Raw genomic sequence first — 25,582 nt, forward strand, 5'->3', positions numbered from 1 at the left:
AGTATTAATTGGCTCGTGTTTGTGTTATCTTGTTGTTAGTGCTAGCTACAGCAAAATGGTAAATGGTAAAAGGCCTGTATTTGATATAGCACCTTCTAAAGTCCTGGAACCCCCCAAGGTGCTTTACAACACAATCAGTCATTCACCCATTCACACACACATTCACACACTGGTGGGGATGAGCTACGATGTAGCCACAGCTGCCCTGGGGCGCACTGACAGAGGCGAGGCTGCCGAGCACACGCGCCACCGGTCCCTCCGACCACCACCAGCAGGCAACGTGGGTTAAGTGTCTTGCCCAAGGACACAACAACAGTGACATACTGAGCGGGGCTCAAACCTACAACCTTCCGATTACGGGGCGAGCACTTAACTCCTGTGCCACCGTCCCAAGCTGCAGCTGCAGCAGGATGTTTACAACAGTTGTAATTCCACTTTGAACCAGTAGGAGGGAGAAGCAGGGAAACTTTAGTGTTGCTTTAACTGAAATCTGAGAACACGCTTTCTCTTTCAGCATAATATATAAACATCCAGCTTTGCTCTTTTTCTCTGTCTCAATTCAGTTTTTTTTCTTTAGCTGTAAAAGTCATCGGTATCCAAAGGAGTTTTAATTGTAATCAGGTCAAGTCGGCACTGTGGGATCAGACTGATTAGCCTGTTGGAGAAACTCCCTGCGGTTCACGCCTCAGCTCCTCCACCACTCATTTTGGTCTTACCCTTACCCTTCTCCTATCTTCCTGTCACTACATTTTCACCTTTTGCAGATTTTTACATTTAAAGCACCAAATTCTCTGGCATCCGAACTCAAACCACCTGGTGATACACAGAAAAATGGAGGTAATCAATGAGACGTTAGTGCCTCACCATTTGCTTTAGTAAAGCTGCAACACTGGGGCTGCATGTGATTATTCATTTGCTGAAGGATCTGCACTTGCTGCTTAGAGCTTACATGCAGAACATTGATTTAATTGCAGACTAACTCCAATTGAAATGCTTTTCCCCACCATTTTTCTTGTTTTCCCCCAAAATAAGCATAATTTATTTTAACCTTACCAACAATGACGTCCACTGCCACATGAGAGCTGCGATCATAGGCCTGGCATGCTTCTTCTCTCTGTTCTTTCTCACCACCACCCTCCTTCTGCTGAAGCACCATGGGATAGAAGTAGCTCCACTCCTCCATCAGCTTTCGTGCTGCCGGGTCACTCATCTTGTAGGTCTGACCCGTTAGGGTACCGCTCAGACCGTATGGACTCAGTACCACTGCACAGACAAATACAAGTAATCAGTTTGAAAACTGGGAAGATGATTTAAGACTAGAAAAGAAAAACAACATGAGCATGCTTTGAAGCAGTAGTCCATGGATATTTTGACAGAAAGTACATTATTTGAATTGCAAAATTTTAGCATCTTATACAGAATATAGCAGCTTTTGTGCAATTGTGCTTGTTTAAATGTGTCCAAGTCTACAGAAAACTACAGAAGAAAAGATCTAAACATTGTCTAGTCATGAGACTTAGCAGGGAGACTACTAAAATGTAGAGCCTCAAGGGATTAGCCAGTTGCCAATGCAGCTGACTTGAAGATTTCCTAGCTTCAAGAAACTACTGTGTCCAAATCCAGGGACTACATTCTTCTAATTTAAGACCGATTACGTCACAGTGAAGAGACAAGTCTGTCCAAAATCAAAGGATATTCAAAATGCATCCTCATTTTCCCTAAATTTCAAGGATAAGTCTGGTGTGTCCTCATAGGTAAAAGACTATCCCAGAATTCACTGCATGTCAAACAGGAGATATGTTGTTCTTGTAATAATGCTAAACGAAGTGAGAGACAATGTGGTTGTAATAGTTCAAATATTAATATGTGGAGGTACAAATAATGTTAACTTAAAAGGGTTTTGTTAGGATTTTATTTATTTTTTTGGTTGCACATTTGGTTATTTAAAGGGACACTTGGCAGTTTTGCTCACTTGTAGCACCCCCTAGTGTCCGTTTTTATTTTCTGTGGTCAAACCGAAAATGAGACCAATCTCCTTGCTGTGCGTTCATCTTTTTAACACCTTAATCTAACTGCTGAAATGTCTCCCCAGCCTTCCTTAGTGTCTACAGGAGTCAAATTAAACAAATCAGCTGTGTTTATGATCTAAAACAAGCAGGGAACGAGCTGGAACCAGACAGCAGCACTAGGTATGTCAGCTGAAGACCCAACAGAGCAGCCAGCCAGTCTAAAGTTGCAAACGTGATGTTCTGGCCACAGGGGGCGATAGAGGTCTGAGGGGCATTTCATTACCATTGTAAAGGGTCATTTTAACATACTGGCACCAGAAAATGATTTACAAATATGAAAAAGTTTCAAAGTATGGCTTCAAATTTTTTTTGTCAAAAATAGATAAATTGCCATAAACAAGCTAGTATGACTGCTCTTGTATTTCTTCCTTCAATGCCGTTAACTTTATCTTGAACTATTGTTTCGTGCCGTCACAGTTACTAGGTGACACGAGGCAGGGGTGGGAATAAACATGAAGCCACTCACTTCCAGTTTGTGTTCGGGAATGACCTGTGAACCACAAGTTCTCACAAGACGCCTTTCCCTGAAGTTAGACACAGCTGTTATCACTACTTTCCCCCTGCCTCCCTCAGTTTCCTTACCTTCAGTAAATTAGTCACACCTTTCCTGAAACGATTAATCAGCCTGGCTGTTTGCCCCGTAACCACCATCACGGTCTGAATGGTAAATAGCCTGTATGTGGTTTCACAACCCCCCAAGGCGCTTCACAACACAATCAGTCATCCATCCAGTCACACACACATTAACTCTCTGGTGATGATGAGCTACAATGTAACCACAGCTGCCCTGGGGAGAAACACTGGCGACACCAGCTGGCAATGCGGGTTAAGTGTCTTGCCCAAGGACACAACAGAAGCATTCTCTGGCGGGGGCCGTGATTAAACCTACAACCTTCCTGCGTTTGCTTTTCTGGTGTGTGTGTGTGTGTGTGTGTGTGTGTGTGTGTGTGTGTGTGTGTGTGTGTGTGTGTGTGTGTGTGTGTGTGTGTGTGTGTGTGTGTGTGTGTGTGTGTGTGTGTGTGTGTGTGTGTATTTTCATTAGCAATATGATACTAGTAAATATATTTTTTGCGTGTACAATCACTGATGTAACACAAAGTTAAGCATAAGTCTGAATATATCACTATAATTTTAAAATTCATGTTTAAACCCTCAATTGCACATATCTGTGCTTGTCAGATGCACACTGGGAATGACTTTGGGTTTTAGTGAAACCAAAGCAGAGTGAAAAGTTCATTGATCTGTGGTCTCACCCTGCACCGGCGTGGTGGAGGTCTGTGCGAGTCGGATGTGGTGCTCTGTGATGTGGTATGCAGGCTGGTGCTGGGCGATCTCGACGCTTGTGCATACATTGCTCTCCCCGTGGAGGAAGAAGGAGAAAGAACATGATAGGTGCTCACTGTGGACAAAAGATGGGCAAAATTTAGAAAATTAGAAATCTCTGTCAAAGAAAAAGGGACAGAAAGAGGAAAAAAGACTCAAATGAACACAAAAATACAACCTTTAAAAACGGATTAAGACTTTAGACTCCCATCTTTTCTCATTTTGATTAAACATGAAATCACCTCCACTAATTATTCAATTTTAGATTAAAATCCACTGCAATTACTTTTTAATCATGTACAATTTGAGATTAGCTATCAGACATACTGAAAATGTAAAACAAGTCATCTTTTCAGGTTGGAAGCTGTCAGGTGATGAGTGCTTTTCTCTGCTCAGATTCACTAAACATCATTGATCTTCTGCACCATTTACCACATATGATTCTTATTGCAGGTATAAATCCTCATTTCCTCATGACTGATCAAGCCAGCTACATGTTTACAAATGCAACTCTTTCTTTATTACACGCAGCCTGCATGTGGTTCATCATGCATTGCTGTGCTTTTTTTAATCAAGGAGGAATAATCGTTGGATCTTTATTGCAGTCTATGGAGCAGTGGGTGGGCTGGACATCATGTACCAAGAAAACCACTTCACTGATGTATATTTTTAATCTATAAACCTCCCTAATACCTTGGTTTATATATCAGTATTACAATAAAGTCAGAAGGTACTGTAATTGTCTTGTGATTACACTGCTGCCTATGCAATATCCCCTTTGCCCTGAGGGAGTTGGACCTCCATTTGAGCTGTAATGGATCATCAAATTCAATAAAATGGTCAGTTCCACACGCGTGTCCAGAGCTAAACACCATCTCTTTATGCTGGGGTTTCTCCGGTTTGACGACGACAGCCTCCAGATGGCGCTGAAGGTCCCCAAGGTGAGAGGAGGCCAAGTTTTCTGCCTCATATACATTCCTCATGCTCCCAGAGAGAAAATAAGGTAATGACAGCAGGTGGTTCAAACACTGTTCTGCACAATCTAAAGGTGCATGCATATGCATGCCTGCAATAACCTGACACTCAGGCAGAGATCCTTAGACACACACACACACACACACACACACACACACACACACACACACACACACACACACACACACACACACACACACACACACAATCAAACACGGCCATAGTCCATCATCTCTGCAGCTCTCTACAACAGAAAATGCTTTCAATGTCACTGCCCTCCAACCTCGTCATCAGCGCATCGTTCCACTCACACGAAGAGCTAAATATAGGTGGAGGCTCAGGGAAACAGCTGCAAGTCAAGGGTAACAGTCTGCTCTGCTCATGTGGGCAGAGATAGATGTCCATCATCTCTGTTGTCAGGATTTAATTGAGGCTAGAACTTTGCAGAAAGCGTGATCTAAACTCACTGATGTTTGTCCAACAGGCATGGACTGATGGGCTGAGTAACAGTTTGGTCTGACAGGTTAATGTTGCATACCTGCATGCATGAACAGGTATTATCTCCCATGTTAATGATCCTGTTTATATATTTAGGATCAGTTGCACATAAGCCTTTTTTGCATTAAATGCAGCTGATAATCAATGCATATCAAGTCAACCTGACACTGTGCATAAAGCAGCCCGGTAAACAGTTACAGCCTGATAACTAATAAGTGACAACTGTAACATGAGATCTATTGTAACGAGAATAAAGTGCAACCACATGCAAGTCTGGGATGAGCAGAGCCACAACAAAAAAAAGCATCAAGCTGCAAGCTGACCCAGCTGGGAGATTGATGCTCCCTGTCCTTTCACAAAGGGCATTTTCCTGCACCGTAAGCGGGTGTGAGTGTGTGGACACTCTGGGCTCCTCACATCCTCTGGGACTTTAGTGCAGTCGGCAGGCAAAAGCAGACGAGTGTGAGAACGTCGGCCAGAAATGTGTATGTGACTACAGCTGTGTGAGTAGGTATTAATAAATGAAGAGGAGAGATGGCTGAGACACGCCTAAGGGCTGACAGTACAGGAGAAAAAAGCTGAACAGACTGTGAAGAGGAAGAAAGGAAAGAGAGGAAGATGGAGACATGGGGAATTGAAGGCATGCATGAGTAGACAAAATGGTAAAGTTGAGAGAGTGAGAGGAAATTAAGAAGATAAGGAAAGGTAGAAGAAAAAGAGTGAGAGCAAAAGCAGTGAGACAGAAGAAGTGGTGAATAATTCAGTGCTGCACCCTGCAAGTGCTGCACACATATCGATGAGATCAGAGTTTTAATGGCTGGATACTGAGTATGATTTTATGGTGAAATCAATCTGCTAATGTACATCACACGCCGTCTGTGGGCATGCCTTCCTTCCCTATGCTTTAGGACGAGCACCGTGTGACTAAATGTGTCTTGCATTTAGAGTCTGGTGCACCTCTGTTAGCTAGGAAGACTCGGGTGCATGGATGTTACTGCCAGTGGGGTGGGGTGGGGGGTGGGGGGGGGGGGTGTTCTGTTTTGGGATCTTGTTACAACCTGAGTTCTCTCACCCCTCCACAACTCTAACAGTGAGCCAGATAGCCAGCCAGAGAGCTGATTAATGTCTGACACGCGTCACAGACTTTACACATTTGCACGAAAAATAACTCTGTGGAGAAAAAATGGCAATCATGATGAAAAATTTAGAAAAATATTAAAATCAAGGATCTTTGCTTTTAAGAGGAAAGTTAATCCAAGGGTTGATAACCGTGCTCAGATTGTCACCAAGTATGATAACATTTTCTCTCAAATCTGGGAGATTAATCTTCTTAATCTGCACCTTGAATGATTCATCTGCCACCGGAGTAGCAGGATTCTGAGTCATCCTCTTCCTTCTAGCTTTCTCACACTCTCCTCAGATGCACGTGGACCAGTCTAGGGGATGTTTACACTCTTGTCAGCTCTTGTGAGCAGCATGTACACACATCCACTTCAACTGCTTCCTGTGGACTGAAACTAGCAAATTCCATCAAACATGCCTGAGAATACTTAATGCAGGGATGTGTGTGTGTGTGTAAATGATGCTGCATGTACTTGTACTGCAGCACACTATTAAAAGTAACATAAGGTGGATGCACTAAGTTTGATGTATTATTCTGCGGCCCCCTGTGCGTGCCTTTACCCACTGCTGCTATCACAATGTTTATGCTCAAGCAGCATTTATATGGAAATGCAACGATAAGGTGCCTAGTTCAAGTACACGAGCAGCACAATCAGGCTCTTTGGATAAATTATCGGACTGAAACTGAAAATAGCTCTACAGCAGAGGAGGGGATGTTGCTACGGGGATGTTCTCACGCTAACGCTGACAAGTCAAGATGCTCAAACATCAAAGTCTTCTACTTTGTAGGTTTTTTCCTATTTTAAAGCTCTCATTCTCTCCTCATTTGAATACATCTGCAGTGGTCTCTAGTATGAATGAAGGCCTTATGATGTGGTCTGTAAAAACTCTGGTGCCCCTGTTTCAGGAAGTAGATGTTAGCTGGAGGAAAAGGGAGCAGAATACGGCAGGATTTGGAGCATGGACGTAATTTGACTTCCAAAGTCAAGTTTTGACCCCTGCACTTTTTACCATCAAAAAACAATATTACGCTATATTATCCCTTTGGTGCATAATGGTCACTACAGTGGACAGGTACTCAAAATTGTTATTTATTTGTTTTTGCTATTAAGCACAGCTGTTGAAGACTTTATTGCATTTGAGCCCCTCCATTTGGACTTCAGTAAGCCAAGCCAACATATTTCTGACACACCTGGCTCCGCAGTCTGCTTCCAGCACATTTCCTGCATGTTTTAGATCATGAAAACAGCTGATTTGGTTAATTTAGTGATAAATCACTCCTGTAGACACAAAAGAAAATGAGGAGATAAGTTTTGCTTTTGGTTCTACTAAATAGACACTAGGGGTGCTAAAACAAGCCAACACTGCCTAGCGTCCCTTTAAACCAGGGGTGGGGAACCCTGGTCCATCGAGGGCCGCTATCCAGCATATTTTAGTTTCAACCCAGCATCATCACACCTGACTTCAATCAGCAGGTGATTAACAGGCTTCTGTAGAACTTGATGAGCTGCAGAACAGGTGAATCAACCACTGAATCAGAAGTGTTGGAGCAAAGACATGCAGGATACCGGCGCTCGAGGACCAGGGTTCCCCACACCTGCTTTAAAACAACAACAGCCTTCCCCGTCGCGAGCCAAGATGGATGAGACTACGGAGCTTAATTTACAGTGTGATGTAGATATGACTGACTTTTCTAATCTGAGCATTTCCTCGTCTATATTTTATAAGTTGCTAAAGCAGGAAATAGGGGCAGATGACTATTCTAACGTTCAGCCTGTGTGTGAAACGCACAGTTGTATCTGGAAGTAGGTTTCTGCTGTGATGCATCACCATCGCTAATGTAGTTTATGGCTAAAAGAAGGGAAAAGTAAAAAACGTAATCATTTTTTAAAACATTTCTATTAAACTCAGAAAGTGATTAACTCATTCACTGCTAATGACGACTAAAGTTGTCATTTGCATTTTTTTACTGTTTGAAAATCAGAGCGAGCCCCCGCGCTGAGAGAACAAACATCTCAGCCCTGAAGCCGATCTTCATCCGCATACGTCACGCATCACGTGATCAGGAAGCAGAACAGGCTTAGGAGATGTGTTAGGAGATCGTTTTGGGCCGTTCCTGTAAAAAAAGTGAGGTGCAAACCGGAAAAGCGTCTGCCGATCACAATTCGACAACAGATTATGAAAGAACGGATAACGCTCGAAACACGCAGATTCTTCCTGATGTAAGAGGTGAGTCTCTGCTTTGTTTTGGTTGTTTTGGCGTCGACATCATGCTAGCATGCAACGTTCTGTGACTCTTAAAAAAACAGTAAAACGGTGAGAAACGCTGGCAGCGAAGGCCGTTAGCGATCAGGAAACGGCTGGCAGTGAGTGAGTTAATGAGTATCTGTCCTGAACTTTCATCAGCCAGCTAATTTTTAATAATAATAAATTACATTGAATGCAATAAGTATAATCACACATATTCTCCATATCGAGCAACAATATTCATCAACTTTATCCATGACTGCTAAAGTGATGTTATGGTTTTTACTTTCTCACAAATTCTCATTACTTTGTGCCAGTCACCTCGATTCATTCAGCCACCAACTACTTATCCGTCTCCCTCCGACTCATCGTGCATCGAGCAATCTCAAGGGCACATTTTTCTTGTCAGTCACATTTACAACCTGTCAAAAAAAAGCTCCTGGTCTCTAATTATATCATATTTTCAAAGTACACCTTTCAACTCATTGACAAATTTTCTCTTACATTTTTTCTTATAAAAAGACTCATAATGACATCCATCAAGTCAGTGTTTATGCAAGCTGTATAAAAAAATATACTAATAATAGGAAAATAAGGTCAAACTGAATATTTTTGCCTTTAGCACAAGACTAAGTTGGACCTTTTTTAGAGAGTTTAAGTCCTGCAGTCTCACCTACCTTTTCCTGTGCACATAAATCATCCAGGGGGTTATTTTGTGCAAATAAATAAGTAAAGTACCTAATAAAGTCACAAAATCAACAATTTGATTATATTTTGTCTTTTTTCTCCCCAAAACAAGATTTCTTGTTTTCAAGAAATCAGCGCCTTGGGCTTCCTGACAGGGTTGCGGAAGGCGCTTTATAAATAAAGCTTTGATTGACTGATTGATTCTTCAGTTTTTACTTTAAAAACATTTTACATAGGCAAATATGAATTTATGACCAACAAGAGAAGAATAAATCGTTTAATTTAAAGGAGAAAACTGTCTAAAATGAATCAGTGTGGTAAAAACACACGTAAACAGAGTGAGACTTCTGATTAAAATTAATCTATCATCTGTTTCTTTTCTGTTCTTATCTAACACACAGTGTAGAAAAGGTTTAACCTTACTTTACTGACAGTTTCGACTACTTCTGGTCATCTCCGTCAGACGTTCGGTGGTGCCGTGTCCGTTGCCGTTTATCTGCGGGGAGTAGAGGACGACGTCGCCCTCTACTGCCCGCACCTTCCTTGCCGATCACCACGTCCCATGAATGATCCAGTGTATAAACTCCTTCATCCTTATTCATGGTCCAGGGTCCACGTCTCCTTATCTGGATCTCCTCTTTTATCTATCTTCTGTACTTGTGCTGTTCTGTTATGATCCGTGTGATGTCCCAGTCCATAATGTGGTTTTCTCCTGTGCAGTGGTCTGTTAGGACTGGTTTCTTTATTGTGTTATCTGCTTCTAGTTTGGTGGCTCTTGTTTCTTTTTATCGTTCCTTTCTGTGTTCCATTATCCGTGTGTTGAGTTTGCGTCCTGTTTCTCCTATGTTCTGTTTGTCTTCTTACAGAGTTTGCATGGCTTTTCATGAATGACTCCACATTTTCATCCTTCTGTTATTGTGTCTTTTGGATGTACTAGTCTTTTTCTGACTGTCGTGTATGGATTTGTTGGAGTGTTTATGTCTTTATTTTTTCTATTATTCCTTTGATGTATGCCAGGGTTATCACTTTTCTGCTTTTCAGATTCTTTGTTTTGGTTTGTCTTTGCTTACTGTTGTTGTCTGTGGTTTTCCTTGTTTTATTGCCCCTGCCGGGTATCCTCAGGCTTTTAGGGCAACGTTGTCCTCTACTGCCAGCAGTTAAACGAAAGTGACACCACCAAGCGCTTGACGGAGATGATCGTAAGTAGCCGAAAGTGTCAGCAAAACAATGTAAAAACTTTGCTAGTTTGTGTTAGATAAGGACAGAAAAACAATAGCATCTGCATTTTCTGCTGTTATCTCGTGACCTTGTAATATGGCCTAACACCAAACTGCTGTTGCCTAGGAGACAGCTAATGTGTTGGTGTCACGTGTCTCTGAAGACAGGAGGAAATAGGATTTTAAAAAAGCTGTTTTTGAATCAGGTGAGGATTTCTGCTATTACAAAAAAGAAATAGTTTAATCAGGAAAGGCAGCTGGCTTGTGTTTCACACCAGAGGACGGGTCCGTTGCACTAAACTATGAAAATTATTTATGCATGAGTTTATGGCCATTAGCGAAATGAAAGCAGCTATATAAAAAAACCACAGCGCGCTGTTTACCATGCAAGGAATAGACTGGACTAATGAGAGAGACAGACTCTAATACATCCATTCAGGCGTCTATAGTGATGATTAATTTACGACCCCCCACCTTCTCTGATCCCCACCATCTCTCCCCCCACACACACATACAAACACACACACACTGAGCCTCCTCCCTCTCCTTCGTCCTGTGCTGGATCCTCGCGCTCTCCCCTTCAGCGTCTGATGCAATGCGTTACCAACCGCAAGTGCTTCCCTCCCATTCAGACACAAAGAGAGCAGCAGTGTTGGTTTGGGAGAGTTGGGGGTTGTGGGGGGAGGAGGGAATCATCTCCTGGATCTACCACAACCCGCTGTGCCCCATGGACACAAACAAGATAAACACCAGATAAGCCTGACAAAGGCAGCGCTGCCAAGGCTCCAGCGCTGGCACCAGAACGCCCCCTGCTGGGGATGAAAGGCACAGGTCGGAAGTGAAGAAGAGACAAAGGAGGTGTTGAGATTGGAGGTCATTTTGTGTCTAAGTGAGCGATGCTCCCTTTGAGCATGAAAGCACAGATCACCGGGAGTTCTCCGGAGCAGCGTGTGTGTGTGTGTGTGTGTGTGTGTGTGTGTGTGTGTGTGTGTGTGTGTGTGTGTGTGTGTGTGTGTGTGTGTAGCAGGTGAATCTGTGCAGGACATGAGCTGACATAAAGAGAAAAAAATGTTAATTCCACACTTATATAACATGCAAAAGCAGTATAAGGACATCCACAGATTTCTATTTGTGTGTGTGTGTGTGTGTGTGTGTGTGTGTGTGTGTGTGTGTGTGTGTGTGTGTGTGTGTGTGTGTGTTGGAAAAAATATCTATCTTTCTCTCCACATCTTTCTCAATCTTCGCCTTCAGGATGTTCAATAATTCACAGAAAGAACAAGTCTGGGACGGCTCAGCAGGGGGCGTAGAACATATTCCAACAGAGCTTTCGAAATGAAGAGAAATTAACATGATGTGCAGAACTCTCACCACCTCACTCTCACACACACACACACACACACACACACACACACACACACACACACACACTGAAACTGTGGGTGATACTTTAAAAAATAAAACGGAATGTTTACACTCACGGGGGCGCGTGCACCTTTCGCACTGTTCCTCTGGTAACTGAAATTATAACACCATTTTTTATTTAGCATTTATTTTCCTTTTAGTTTTAATTACCTGTTTGCTTTCCTCTCATCTGCTAATTGGCCGTGTTTGATCATATGTGCTTTTAATGTCGTGTATTCCCTCCTAATTAACACTAAAGTAAATTAATAGCATTTTAATTGTTCAATACTCAAGAAAAAAACATAAAATAAACACACAGATCTTAGCCAGGTTAATTATGTATTTACAAATTATAGAAGGCTTTCACATTCAGTCCAGTGAGTGAATTTTAATTGCATAAATGTAAACTGCTAAATATTATTCATTTTCGTTACAAATAAGTTCTTGTATATTTGTGGAAAAAAGCAAAACATGTTTAAAACAAATGAAACAAAGTTGACTCCCAATTGTTAAGTGTTGTTTTTAAGTCTTGCAGAACAAGTATTAATGTTAGAGCACATAGCTGCACAATGCTCCATGATATGTGTATCTGCAGCTCCATGAGACCAGGACATGTGGTGCAACGTTCCCAGATTCCTCTCTAGGAACTTTAAGCTTCCTTCTTTTATCTTAAAATGTTTTAAATGCAAAAGAAGCGGCAGAATCAAACATCTTGCATTTTCTTGCTAATCTATTTATAGGTAAAACCTAATTATTAAGTAAAACCCTTTAGATCTAAATTACATAACATCCTAAATGTTAATACATTATTTTAGGGGTGTTTTTAGCCATTTCCTGATGGTTTCGACAGCAAGCAGTCTGTGTGTGAATCTAAGTGAGAAATGATGGAAGACGAGTTTGGTGTTTTTAGCTTAGTTTATGTTTCCACTGGATGCATTAGCAGATGTGACATAGTAGATGAGTTCTCTTTCTTAACATTTGTTTCGATGTCTCACTATGGGATACGCCCCTCCGCGGATTCCTCAGAAGCACTTATCTCAATACGCCAATCCTGATTGGCCAGTGACCGTGACGTACGCGTCCCCCTGCTACTATAAGTAGCAAGCGTCCCCACGCACGCACTATTCAATCACCTCTTCTCGCTTCGGTGGTCGCTTATCTCTGAGGTAAGTTAGCTCAACTGTTCACAGACGGAGCCTTCTAATATTCTCTCCGTCGCCGAACGTTAACTTACCGTCCTTCTGTCCTGACCTTCACCATAGGCTCGGGGCATAACGAGCAGCTTCACACTCCAGTGCATCTGTTCGTTCTATGCTAACACACCAGTTAGCCAACATGGAAGCCGCTCCTCCCACCAGAGGAGTCGACGGCGCAGGAGCTCGCCTCTGTACCTGTGGGAACAAAATCTCAAGCAAAGACCCGCACAGGGTCTGCTCGAGCTGCCTCGGGCTGGAACACGCCCAGCTGGCATTGGAAGTCCCCGGATCATGTGAGAGCTGCGCTTGCTTCACCCTGAAGAGCCTTTGCCGGCGGCTAGCGCGCCAAGCTAGCCTGTCGGGGAAGGACCCTTGCCTGCCGGCCTCTGGGCCACCGCCTGGGGACGCCAGCGAACATGTCCTCCCGGAGCCGGAACCGTGTGCCGAACTCAGCTGGGGCTCACAGCTCGAACTGGCCAGTCCGAGCCACCCCGCCGAGGACGTGTTGGAGTTGGACTACGGAGACGACGAGGACACCTCGAAACTCCTCATTTCAGAGGAGGACGAGGAGGACGACGTCTTTCTTCCCATCGCTCAGGCCTCCATGCCTAGCTTTCCGTCCTCTCCCAGGGATGGAGCGGCTTCTCCGGCCGCCCACCTGGACATGCAGTCAGTCTGCCGACGTGCTGCGACCAGGCTCAACATCGCTTGGCCCACCGTGGTCACTGAGGCTGTCAGATCCCGCTACAAGGGAAAGAAGCTGCCTCAGGCCACGAGGGCGGCAAAGCCCCTCCTTCCCGCCTTCCCGGAGCTACTCCAAGAAGTGAGGTCCTCCTGGGACAAACACCCGTTCAGCTGCAGGTCTCCTGTCCAAGGAGCCTCCTCGCTGGACTTCGAAGGGATGGAGAAGGCTGGCATGCTTCGCATGCCGCCGATGGAACCGCTGGTTGCAGCCCACCTGCACCCACGGCTCTCGGCGACTTCCTCCAGGCCTCCCACTCTCCCTGCGAAGGCGGACCGCTTCCAGTCGGCGCTGAACGAGAGGGCGTACAAGGCTGCCGCCATCTCGGTGCGAGCTTTGAATGTCTCCTCCATGCTCTCGGCATACCAAGCCGAGCTCTGTGAGGACATGAATACGAAGCCGGACCCGGAGGTGTGGGAGGAAATCACCGTACTGACCGACATCTGCCTGCGTGTGCAGCGCTGCGCGGTCCATGCTACGGCTAAAGCTATGGGCATGATGGTGCTTCAAGAACGTGCACGATGGCTGAACCTCACCAACCTCTCTGAGAGAGAGAAGGAGGACATTTTGGACATGCCAATCGTGCCTGAAGGCATTTTTGGCTCTGCCCTGGCATCAATGCAGCAACGGTGTGCGGCCAAAAAGAAAGAGGATGAAGCCCTTCATCTCTGCCTTCCCCGTAAACCCTCACCGGCGCTGCCGGCTCGGCCGAACCTGCCTCAGGCAGCTGCCCGAGCCCAGCCTCAGTTCCGGATCCCAAAGCGCCCGAAGCCTCAAGCTGTCCAACCAGCTCCTTCGGGCTCAGAGCCTCAGCCAGTTTGGCCTCAGCGATCCGGCAACCAAGCTGCTCCACCGCCGGGACAATCCACCAGACACGGCGGTCAGCAGGTGAGGAGGAAGAAGTGGGCAGCCTGTCGGAGTTCTTCCCTCCCGACGCTGCAGCTGGCGGTTCCCCGTTCGCCAGCTCCTCCTGTTCGATGTTGCAATGGTGCTTTCTCCCCCCCCTCACGGAACCCCTCCGGCAGAGTTCCCGAGCAGTCCAGGGTGGGGCCAGGACGTGCAGCCGGCGGTGCCGGCTCACAACACACGTCACAAGCACTCACATTGTTTTTCACAAACATGTCACGCTCAAGGAGCATTAAAAGGTTCGCTGTCGCATCCAGACAAGATGTCAAGGGCGCAGCAAAAATCAATAAAAATGTCACCCATGAGCGGTTCCAGGCGGGGTAGGCGCCACGGGGCGTCCTCGTAAGCCTGGGCCGTCAAAGCACAAAGCCCCCGCGCATGCGCAGTGGCTGCCACGAGCACCGCTGCCCCACAACCTCTGGAGGGAGCTGGTGCTCCGTGTGTCACGGCTGTGTCACCGCTCTCCACTCACATGGAGGAATGGACAGCGGTTTCTGCTTCACGTTGGGTGCTGAGAACTATTTCGAGGGGTTACAGGCTCCAATTCGCTTCTGTTCCTCCTCGATTCTCCGGCGTAGTGTTCTCCCACGCCCAGGGGTCGTCATCTCACATCCTTCAGGGAGAAATCTCCTCCCTGCTGGAGAAGGGAGCGATATGCATTGTGCCTCCCGATCGGTCTCAGAGCGGTTTCTACTCCAGGTACTTCCTGGTCCCGAAGCGGGGAGGGACCGGGATTCGCCCGATCCTGGATCTGAGGGCCCTGAACCGATGCCTCAGAAAGTACAGATTCAAAATGCTCACGCTCTCATCCCTTTTGCATCTGATTCACCAGAGCAACTGGTTCACCTCAATCGACCTGAGGGACGCATACTTTCATGTTCCCGTGTACCCTCCACACAGGAAATTTCTGAGGTTTGCCCTTCAGGGAGTGTGTTACGAATACACCGTGCTCCCATTCGGCCTCTCGCTGAGCCCGAGGGTGTTTGTCAGGTGTACGGAGGCGGCGATCGCCCCTCTGAGAGGGAGGGGCATTCGGCTGGCCACGTATTTAGACGACTGGCTCCTGCTGGCACGGTCCAGAGAGGAGACAGAGTCAAACACGCTGGTTGTGATCCCTCACTTGTGTGGTCTGGGTTTCAGAATAAACTGGCAGAAAAGCGCTTTACTCCCCTCCCAGAAAATAACCTTTCTAGGTCTGAATCTGGACTCAGGGGCGTTCACGGCCCGTCTCTCGGCACCACGCGTGAACGCGCTCTCGTTCTGCCTGGCGCGCTTCCGCCTACACAGTTCGGTGCGGTTTGCGTTATGCCTCAGGCTTTTGGGTCTCATGGCGTCGGCTATTTCAGTGGTACCACTCGGCCGTCTACACATGAGAGATTCTCAACGCTGGGTGGCTTCTCTGGGTCTCTCTCCAGTGCGCCACAGAGCGCGCAGGGTGACGGTCTCTGCAGTGTGCGTCGCGGCGCTCCGCTGTTGGCGTCACCCCTCCCTCTTGGCACAGGGGGTGCCTTTGGGGTTGGTTCTCGTGAGGAAAGTGGTCACGACAGATGCGAGCCTGTCAGGTTGGGGGGGGGGGGGCTCCTGGAGGGTCGCACTGTCAGGGGTGTGTGGAGCAGAGAGCTCTGGGGGACACACATAAATTATCTGGAACTCCTCGCGGTCTTTCTAGCCCTGAGGCGCTTCCTGCCTTTTCTCTCCGGCCATCATGTCCTAGTGAGAACAGACAACACCATGACTGTGGCTTATATAAACCACCAGGGGGGGCTGCGCTCCATGCGGTTACACACGCTGGCACGCAGACTGATCCTATGGTGCAGCAGGCATCTCCTCTCAATCAGAGCCACCCATGTCCCGGGTGTTCTGAATCGGGGGGCGTATCTGTTGTCCAGAGGGACACCCCTGTATGGGGAATGGAGCCTGCATCCAGCAGTGTTGGAACAGATTTGGATCCGGTTCGGCACAGCCGTAGTGGATCTTTTTGCCTCCAAGGAGAATGCTCACTGTCCTCTGCGCGACCGAGACGCTCCACTCGGCGTGGACGCGCTGGCGCACGACTGGCCACGGGGACTGCTTTACGCTTTTCCCCCAGTGGCCCTGATACCACCCACCTTGCTGAGGGTACGAACCCAGCTCCACACTCTCATTCTGGTGGCCCCATACTGGCCAGCCATGCATTGGGTGGGGGACATTTTCCAGCTCCTGGAGGGCCAAGCTTGGAAACTTCCGCTTCGCAGGGACCTGGTGTCCCAAGCGGGAGGCTCGATCTTCCACCCTCATCCAGAACGGCTGGCCCTGTGGGCCTGGCCCCTGAGGGGTGCGGGCTAGTGTCAGCAGAGCTGCCCCAGGCAGTCATTCGAACCATTCAGAATGCTAGGGCCCCCTCCACTAGGTCCCTATATGACTGTAAATGTAGGGTGTTTGAAGCCTGGTGTCAGGGCAGGGAGGTCTCACCCTTCCAATGCCCAGTGAACGTCATTCTGTCTTTCCTGCAAGACTTGTTGGATGGGAAGAAGGCTTTCTCCACCATTAAAGTGTACCTAGCAGCCATTTCCGCCCGACACTTGGGTTTTGGGAAGAAACTGGCAGGTCAACACCCCCTGGTGTGTAGCTTAATGAGGGGCGCGCGCAGGCTTCTCCCTGTGTCTCGACCCCTGGTGCCCTCATGGGATCTGTCCTTGGTGCTGTCAGCCCTCTCTGGGCCTCCATTTGAACCTATGGACGGCCTGGACCTTAAGATCCTGTCTCTCAAGGTGGTGCTACTCCTGGCTTTGGTATCTGCAAAGCGAGTTAGTGACTTACAGGCTCTCTCTGTGCACCCATCCTGCATCCAGTTTGCACCCGGTGACATGAAGGTGTCCCTGAAGCCCAACCCTGCCTTTGTGCCTAAGGTGGTGGGCTCCTTTTCTCCTATTATCCTCACAGCTTTCTACCCGCCACCCTTCTCCTCTCCTGAGGAGGAGCGGTGGCACAAGCTGTGTCCGATTCGCGCGCTCAAGGAGTATGTGAATCGGGCGGAGAACCTTCGCAGGGGGGACCAGCTTTTTGTGTCATGGGGTGGGCCTCGTAAGGGGAAACCCGTCACAAAGCAGAGGCTTTCCCACTGGATTATGGAGGCTATTTCTATGGCTTACTCCTGTCAGGGCATTCAGGCTCCAGTTGGGCTCAGGGCCCATTCTACTAGGGGCCTGTCTGCTTCTTGGGCCCTTTTTCGGGGGCTGTCAATCCAGGAGATTTGTGCTGCAGCAAGTTGGGCTTCTCCACTTGCATTTGCACGCTTCTATAAGCTTGATGTTTCGGTCCCTGCAATGACTCACACGATTCTGAGTGTGGGGTCTTTGGCGGGCCAAGACGTATCCCTGTAGGTTGGTGATCGCTGGATAAGCTGTCTGGCAATACGGGAGTCTCCATTTCCCATAGTGAGACATCGAAACGAATGTTAAGAAAGAGAACTTTAGGTTACTGTCGTAACCCCGGTTCTCTGAGTAACATGAGTGAGATGTCTCACCAGACAACCCTTCTTGCTGGGCGAAGCGAGAAGAGGTGTTTATCTTGAATAGTGCGTGCGTGGGGACGCTTGCTACTTATAGTAGCAGGGGGACGAGTACGTCACGGTCACTGGCCAATCAGGATTGGCGTATTGAGATAAGTGCTTCTGAGGAATCCGCGGAGGGGCGTATCCCATAGTGAGACATCTCACTCAGGTTACTCAGAGAACCGGGGTTACGACAGTAACCTAAAGTTTTACCCACAACCTCGGTGGCACATCTATTTCAACCAGGAGCCTTTCAGATATGAATTGGCAGCAAATGTGCAGCTGTTCCTGCAAGATGACTAAAGCCGGGCGTACACTGTGTGATTTTTTCACTCGTAGCGTTCAGCTTCAGCTCAAACTGTACGACTTCCTTGCAGGGCAGATCTCACGAGTCATGTGCTCACACTGTACGACCCAGTTCTCGGATGCGACCTGACTGCTCACACTGTACGTCTGGTAGCAACACGTTGGACCTAAAAATATGCTAAAAATAGCAGTTTTTACTCAACACGTCAGACTTTTTTGTCTTGTTTTGCCTGTTGTCCTTCGGGAGTGCTGCAGGAGGACACACAGGGATTTATGGGGGTTGGCTGAGGAAAACGAAATAAACAAAGTAAATCTGTGTTTTGTGATCAGTTTAATTTGACATGAACACGACAAACACGCTTTCTTGACAATCTCTGTGAGTAAAAAAAACGTGTAGAAATAAAAACGAACAACGTGTGTTATTAGGGAAATAGCGGGCGAGCGGTGTTGATGCAGGATTGCGCATGCGCCGTGAGCGGTTTGGATACCTTTTGGGTCGCAGCTGCTCGCAGCGCCGCTTCAACAGTGCAATACCCTCATGAGGGACGAACAAAATATTAAACACGCCAGAAGTTTGTGAGAGCACACGATTGCTGATTGGTAGCTGGTCATGTGGTGTTAATCGCCTCTCGTAACCCCCTGTACACTACACGACGCTCAGCGCAAAACTCGCCCCGTTCTCGTGGACTCTCGCACGAGTGGAAAATCGGCTCAAAAAAAGTGAAAAAGTCGCACAGTGTAAGCCCGGCTTAAATCACCAGAGGACTGAAAGATCATGCGTGATTTCACCTGTTCGTGCAGCACATTCTCACACCCGAAGCAGCTGAAACTGACGAAGGGTGACCTAGCGTTGGTCGCTTTCCGACGCCCGAGGTAAAGCATACATTTCACCGACATTTAATCTCTAACCTCTTGCGATTTAACCTTCCCCTTACCCCCGTCCTAACCTTTACCCAGTTTCTCTTCCTAAATTTCCCGTTAGCCATGTTTGAGAGGAACGACAAAGAAACAAAGTTTTGCATGCGGAAGTGTGTTAAGGTTAGGATGGGGCTGAGGGTAAGGATAAGGTTAAATTGCATGGAGGGAAAAGGTCACAATTCACTCCGTTTTACTGCGGGAAAGCGTCGGAAAGTGACGCTCTGGCACGTTGGGGCTCCTAACGCATCGGAAACAAACGCTTGGTCACCCTTCGTCAGTTTCCGCCGCTTCAGGTGTGAGAATGTGTTGGTTCATGTGATAACAAGTAAGGAGTCTATTTCTCCATCAGCTCAAGTGTGGAGTCACACACGTATTGATGGAGATGTTTTCCCGCCGGACATCTTCGTCACCTGGGGAGTGTTGCAAAGCAATTCCCCGCCAGGACAACAGAGGGCGTAGTGCTTTTCTGGGGTATCATGCCTCCATTACTTTCAGGTATGTGGTCCAAGATAGTGTATTTACTACTGTGCTTACAAATTTGTCCCTCTAAACACACGTTTCTCGCAACTTTTGTCAACAAACAAAACGCTTGCTGCCTATCTTTGTACTCCGTCAGTCACCGGTGGATAAACGTAGCCTGGCCTGCCAGACTCGTCCTCTCTTTAATTCTGCACAGAGAAAGAGTCTGGTAACTCACAGGCAGAGGCACTTGAGGGGCGGGACTAGTCAGCTCAACAATGACCAATGAGAAAAAAGACGGAAATGCTAACTGTACCGCGTGCCGCTGTAGTTTTTTTAGCTGTAGTAAAAAAAAGGCATCTGGCAACGGAGCAGACATCTTTTTATATTTTTTTAGAGGAAAGGCTTTTAACGCTTCTACTTCTTGTTGTTGTTTTAAAGACGTGTCCAAGTCATTTAGAACAAAGGAAAGAGCCGCAGCGAACTCTGATTCAGTCGCCATGTTTATGACAAACTTGGCGTTATGGTGTGTGACGTACGCTACTCAGCGCTGATTGGCTCGGTTAGAATTCTCAGGGGGTGGTGTTATTTGATCAGGAGAGTTCCCAGACCCTTTCTCTGTTCAGAATTAAACAGAGGAGTCTGGCAGGCCAGGCTAGGATAAACATTCATATTTTCAGGCTTTTTCCACAAGACATTCTTCAATCTGTTCCAGGTCTGTTCAAATAACTTTTTATTTTTTGAGGGGGCAATGGCACTGCTATTGAAAAATTTAAAGGAAGCGGCATCCTGACCAATCAGTCTCTGTCACTTTCTACAAATAGTTAACATTTGGGCAGGTTTTCCTCCATCTCTGCAAGCCCATCAGAGAGCCCTCGTGCCGATGCATAATGGACACAGACGGAGTATGAATTAGGCTCTATTCTCTCTAGTCAAAAAGCTGTCCATTTGTCATTACTAATGTATTCCTTGAAATGTTTGTTATAGCAACTTTTTATCATGTTTCTTGTAAGGTGACCATGGGTTTTGAAAGGCACTGAATGTATTATCATTATTATTAATGATGTAGCTTATATCCAAAAGGTCTGTGTTTAATTCAATTTAATTTTATTTTATTTTATTTTTACATTGGCCACAGAGATTTCACAGATTATGGCAAATGTTTGTTGTTTTTTAAAGCATAAGTAAATATGCACGTCCTTTATTTAGAAATGTACTGGATGCTTTACATTGCTCCCAGGTTTGGTTTCCTATCTGGCATGATCTGAACTGCTGAGCTTGAAACATTATGGAATCATAGCGCGTAAAAATGTAAAATCAAAGTGTACATTTTGCTAAATAACCAAGGGTGTCATGTGTCACACCCTGTCCTGTCTCCCCTTTCGGTTCAGTCCTGTGTCCATGTTAATTGCTCCCACCTGCCTCTCGTTTTCCAATCACCCAAGCGCCCAGCCCTCTTGTATTTAAACCCCTTCAGTTCTGTGTCTCTTGTTGGATCATTGTTTCTATGTTGGCGTGTTCGGTATTAAAACCTTTAATCGTTCCTGCCTGCTTACCTGCTTCCCTCACCCGCATATGGATCCTTGAATCCGCTTCATTCACCGCCACGCGCTGACAGAATGATCCAACCCACTAAAGGATCCAGCGGGGAGATTCTCCCCTGGGAGTGCCTGCTCCAATTCCTCTCCTCGGTCCACCGGCCGGCTTCTCGTCCTCCGGCGTCGCCTCGCCACGGACGCCGTCACCGAACTTCAGCCTTAGCGATCCTCTCCACCCTCCCGGAGCCAGATGAGAGGTTGGACCGGGAGACGCTGCCAGACCGCTCCTGCTACGTGGGTACCAGACTGGCTGTGTGCTCCCCCCGAGTTGGCCCACGGCGTTGGGAAGGATGCCGGGCTCCACCGCAACCCTGTGTCCCAGGATGGAGCCGCGAGCTCGCCGCTGCTCCGGCTCGGCTCACCAGCTTGGACCCGCCCCCAGTCAGACCAGCAGTCCCGTCTCCGGTCCAATCAGCGCCTCCGTCATCTGCAGGCGGAGGAACCACGCCTACAGCCCAGCTCGTCAGCCTCCAGGAGCTACAGCTGGATACCCTATCCTCCCCGAATCACCAGGAGAAGGTGTCAGTCCAGTCAGCAGCTCCCTCATCTCAGGGTCAGAGGAGCGAGCCCGCAGTCCACCCAGCAGAGCTCGCCGGTCTCCGAGCTGAGCTGGCCCAACTCCATCAGAGCCTCAGTCTCCAAGAGCTCCAGCTGGACGGTCTGTCCTCCCTGCTCTCCCAGTTTCTGGCGCCTCCAGTTCGTTCCGCTCCGATCCTAGCGGTGACCCAAGAGGCTCTTCCCCCAGGCCGGCCCGCCCAGAAGTCAGCAGCTCTTCCTGCAGCGGCTCCGCCTCCACTCCAGAAGTCGAAGGTTCCAGAAGTCGGCGGTCCAGAAGTCGGCGGTCCAGAAGTCGACGCCCCCAGACCCGAAGCCGAAGCCCCCGGACCAGAAGCCGACGCCCCCGGACCAGAAGTCGACGCCCCCGGACCAGAAGTCGACGGTGGTCGACGCCTCTTTCAGTCCTGTGGTCGACGCCTCTTCCAGTCCTGTGGTCGACGCCTCTTCCAGTCCTGTGGTCGACGCCTCTTCCAGTCCTGTGGTCGACGCCTCTTCCAGTCCTGTGGTCGATGCCTCTTCCAGTCCTGATGTTGACACCTCTTCCAGTCCTGATGTCGACGCCTCCTCATGTTCTGAAGTCGACGCCTCCTCGTGTCCAGAGATCGACGCTCCTTTGTGTCCAGAGGTCGACGCTCCTTCGTGTCCAGAGGTCGACGCTCCCTCGTGTCCAGAGGTCGACACTCCCTCGTGTCCAGAGGTCGACGCTCCCACGTGTCCAGAGGTTGACGCTCCCTCGTGTCCAGAGGTCAACGCTCCCTCGTGTCCAGAGGTCGACGCTCCCTCTTGTCCAGAGGTTGACACTCCCTCGTGTCCAGAGGTTGACGCTCCCTCGTGTCCAGAGGTCGACGCCGTGTCCAGTCCAACGACGCTGTCTCCATTCCCGTGGCCGTCTCCAGTCCCGTGCCATCTCCAGTCCCGTGGCCGTCTCCAGTCCCGTGGCCGCAGCCGCCGCCTCCAGTCCAGAGGTCGACGCCGCTGCCTCCAGCCCAGAGGTCGACGCCGCCGCCTTCAGTCCAAAAGTCAAGGATGTCTCCAATGTCTCTGCCTCCGGTCACCGCCGGTCCCGCCCTCGCCAGACGCATGCCCCCAAGAGCCCGTCGTCGTCGCCTCCTCCTCTGCCGCAGACGCAGGCCCCCAAGAGCCTGTTGTCGTTGCCTCCTCCACTGCCGCAGACGCAGGCCCCCAAGAGCCCGTTGTCGCCTCCTCCTCTGCCGCAGACGAAGGCCTCCAAGAGCCTGTTGTCGCCTCCTCTGCCCCAGGCGCAGGCCCCCAGACTCTACTGGTCCCTGCCTCTTCTCCATCGGTCCCTCTGTCCCTCTTGGCCCTCCCTCCGGGTCCCCCTCCTCCCGCCCTGCTCTATGTTCCTGTGGGCGTCTGGAATCCGCCCTTTTTGGGGGGGGGACTGTCACACCCTGTCCTGTCTCCCCTTTCGGTTCAGTCCTGTGTCCATGTTAATTGCTGCCACCTGCCTCTCGTTTCCCAATCACCCAAGCGCCCAGCCCTCTTGTATTTAAACCCCTTCAGTTCTGTGTCTCTTGTTGGATCATTGTTTCTATGTTGGCGTGTTCCGTATTAAAACCTGTGTGCCTGCTTACCTGCTTCCCTCACCCGCATATGGATCCTGGCATCCGCTTCATTCACCGCCACGCGCTGACATCATGCGGCGAAAAGCTGAGGTCAGACTGGTTCTTTTAAAATATTTTCTTCCATCTACTGGGTGTGACTTTAGTGAAATACACTTTTGAAATGTTTCTTTTTAAACGACTATTTCTAAATCACCATTAGCATGATTTCATAGGTTATTTTCAGCAGCACTGAATGATGAAAAAACAGCTTTATTACGTTTATTTCACCTTACATTGAAAAAGAATAAGAAGTGTTTTGTGCCTTTAAAGATGAAAATACATGGTGCTTCTAAAACATTTTAAGCATGATTAAAAGAGATAATAATAATAAATACTAACATTTTAAAAATGTTTAAAATGTCACGTAAATGTGAAGATTAGAAAAATAAGACACTGGAATGATTATCTGATGACTTTTTCACTCATAGCTGGGTCCACTTTTAGGGTTATGATAGAAGCAGCATTCTTTCTCCAGCAGCCTCCTCCAGCTGCTTCAGGGGGATCTCCAACTGCTCTGAGCCAACGGAGAGATATGATCCCTCCAGCAAGAGCTGCATCAGCCCCAGGGCTCTCGCTTCAGCACTCAGGTTTGTTATAGCAACCGCATCGCTGCAGACGCTCACCCACAAACACCGGACTACTCCAGGTTATCATTTTTACATTCCCTGTTAGCGCCAATCAAAGCACCAGCCTTTATGATTTTCTTTTTGCTTTATTCAGGTTTCCCCCTTCATTCCTCCACCTCACTCTGCAGCATATTTCCCATAAGGATACTTCCACACATGAAGATGTCACATCCACACAGTAATCCCCGGATATAAGCAGAACAAGTGGCAAACACAATCCCTCAACGTGTCAGGCAAGCGAGCCTAAATGAGGGTCTTCCAGCTGCTCTCAACAGCTAAACTCAGGTTCCACTCAGCATGTCACTCGTGTCAGCAACTTTACAAAGTGGGAGTTCCTTCTGCATCACTTCATTTGCACCCTATTGGATAACAAAGATGCAGCAGTCTTTTTAAAACAATGTCTTTTAAAATAAATGGAGGGTTTTATTTTAATTCTACGTCTGCAGCCACTAAGCCGTAGAAAAACTGCTTCCTAGGAGTCACTTATCTAAATGCTCTGCCTCTGAACATCCTCATCACCCTGAAAAGTGGGCAGCGCTGAGCTGTTAAAGGGATCTATAAAGCCTGGAGCAACAAGTGGAACTGTCATCACACCCACCCCTCCTTTTACTCGGGCTCTATGTCTGTCTAACACACTGACATCACTGTTACACAGCTTGACATGTACACACACACACACACACACACACACACACACACACACACACACACACACACAGTGTTTTATCAGCTCATTTCACCTCTGGACACCAGACTCACACCACTGGCCAGCTGGCAGAATATAAACTCTGGATCACATGAAATCCTGTCACGCTGAGTCACACTTTCCTCACACCATCACATGCAATAATGAGACACAAAACTTCCCACTGCAAGATAATTAAGGTGTGTGTGTGTGTGTGTGTGTGTGTGTGTGTGTGTGTGTGTGTGTGTGTGTGTGTGTGTGTGTGTGTGTGTGTGTGTGTGTGTGTGTGTGAGATCTTACCTGCTGCCCAGAGACTTGCTTTCCAGCTCGTGTGGCTTGAAGAACCATTTTCCGATTCTCACAAATCCTTTGTCCATCAAGCATCTGTGGCATTTAGGGTGAGAAAAGATTGCTTGGAATTAAACCACGATAAAAAAAAAGTCATGAACTTTAGACCATCTACACACGGAGCGAAGGTGTGATGCCACAAAATCGTGGGAGAATTGCAACACCACGTGAGATTTCAGAAGTCCACGCAGTAAAAAGCAAAGAGAAAGACAGCTGCATGTCTCCAAAAGGGCTATGGTTTATTTTCAGTTCTGTTTACATCGGTTATAGAAGATTCACAGGAAAGGACGTTTGGCATGTGACTTTTATTTTGAAAGATTTGTTAACACAGATTTTGTTTGACTTCCTGTCTGGCTAGATTCAAACTGCAGTGTAGCACATACAAAATAGACTTGAAACATAATGATAGCATCCCTTTGCTTCTGGGACTCGTTCAAAATATCACACATGGCTACAAGTGGAAATAAACTCATCCACTACAATGGCGGCTAATTGCTGCTAAGTACGTTTCGCAGCCGCTTCGCGCAGCTTTCACGTCCAGTGG

General features: G+C 47.7%; 1 protein-coding gene across 3 annotated transcripts in view; it reads right to left on the reverse strand.

Annotated features, from left to right (window-relative positions):
* Nucleotides 1–25,582, reverse strand: part of LOC107374167 (mediator complex subunit 13L) — a 142,793-nt gene that overhangs the window by 21,411 nt on the left and 95,800 nt on the right. For all 3 annotated transcript variants that reach the window (XM_070552323.1, XM_070552324.1, XM_070552322.1), the window contains exons 4-6: nt 24,991–25,074; nt 3,323–3,468; nt 1,054–1,263 (exon numbers count right to left, since the gene is read on the reverse strand). In XM_070552323.1, coding sequence (XP_070408424.1) covers nt 1,054–1,263; nt 3,323–3,468; nt 24,991–25,074 — 440 coding nt within the window. The remainder of the gene's footprint in view (nt 1–1,053; nt 1,264–3,322; nt 3,469–24,990; nt 25,075–25,582) is intronic.

This window comes from Nothobranchius furzeri, chromosome 6, assembly GCF_043380555.1.
Source record: "Nothobranchius furzeri strain GRZ-AD chromosome 6, NfurGRZ-RIMD1, whole genome shotgun sequence".
Taxonomy (NCBI): Eukaryota; Metazoa; Chordata; class Actinopteri; order Cyprinodontiformes; family Nothobranchiidae; genus Nothobranchius; species Nothobranchius furzeri.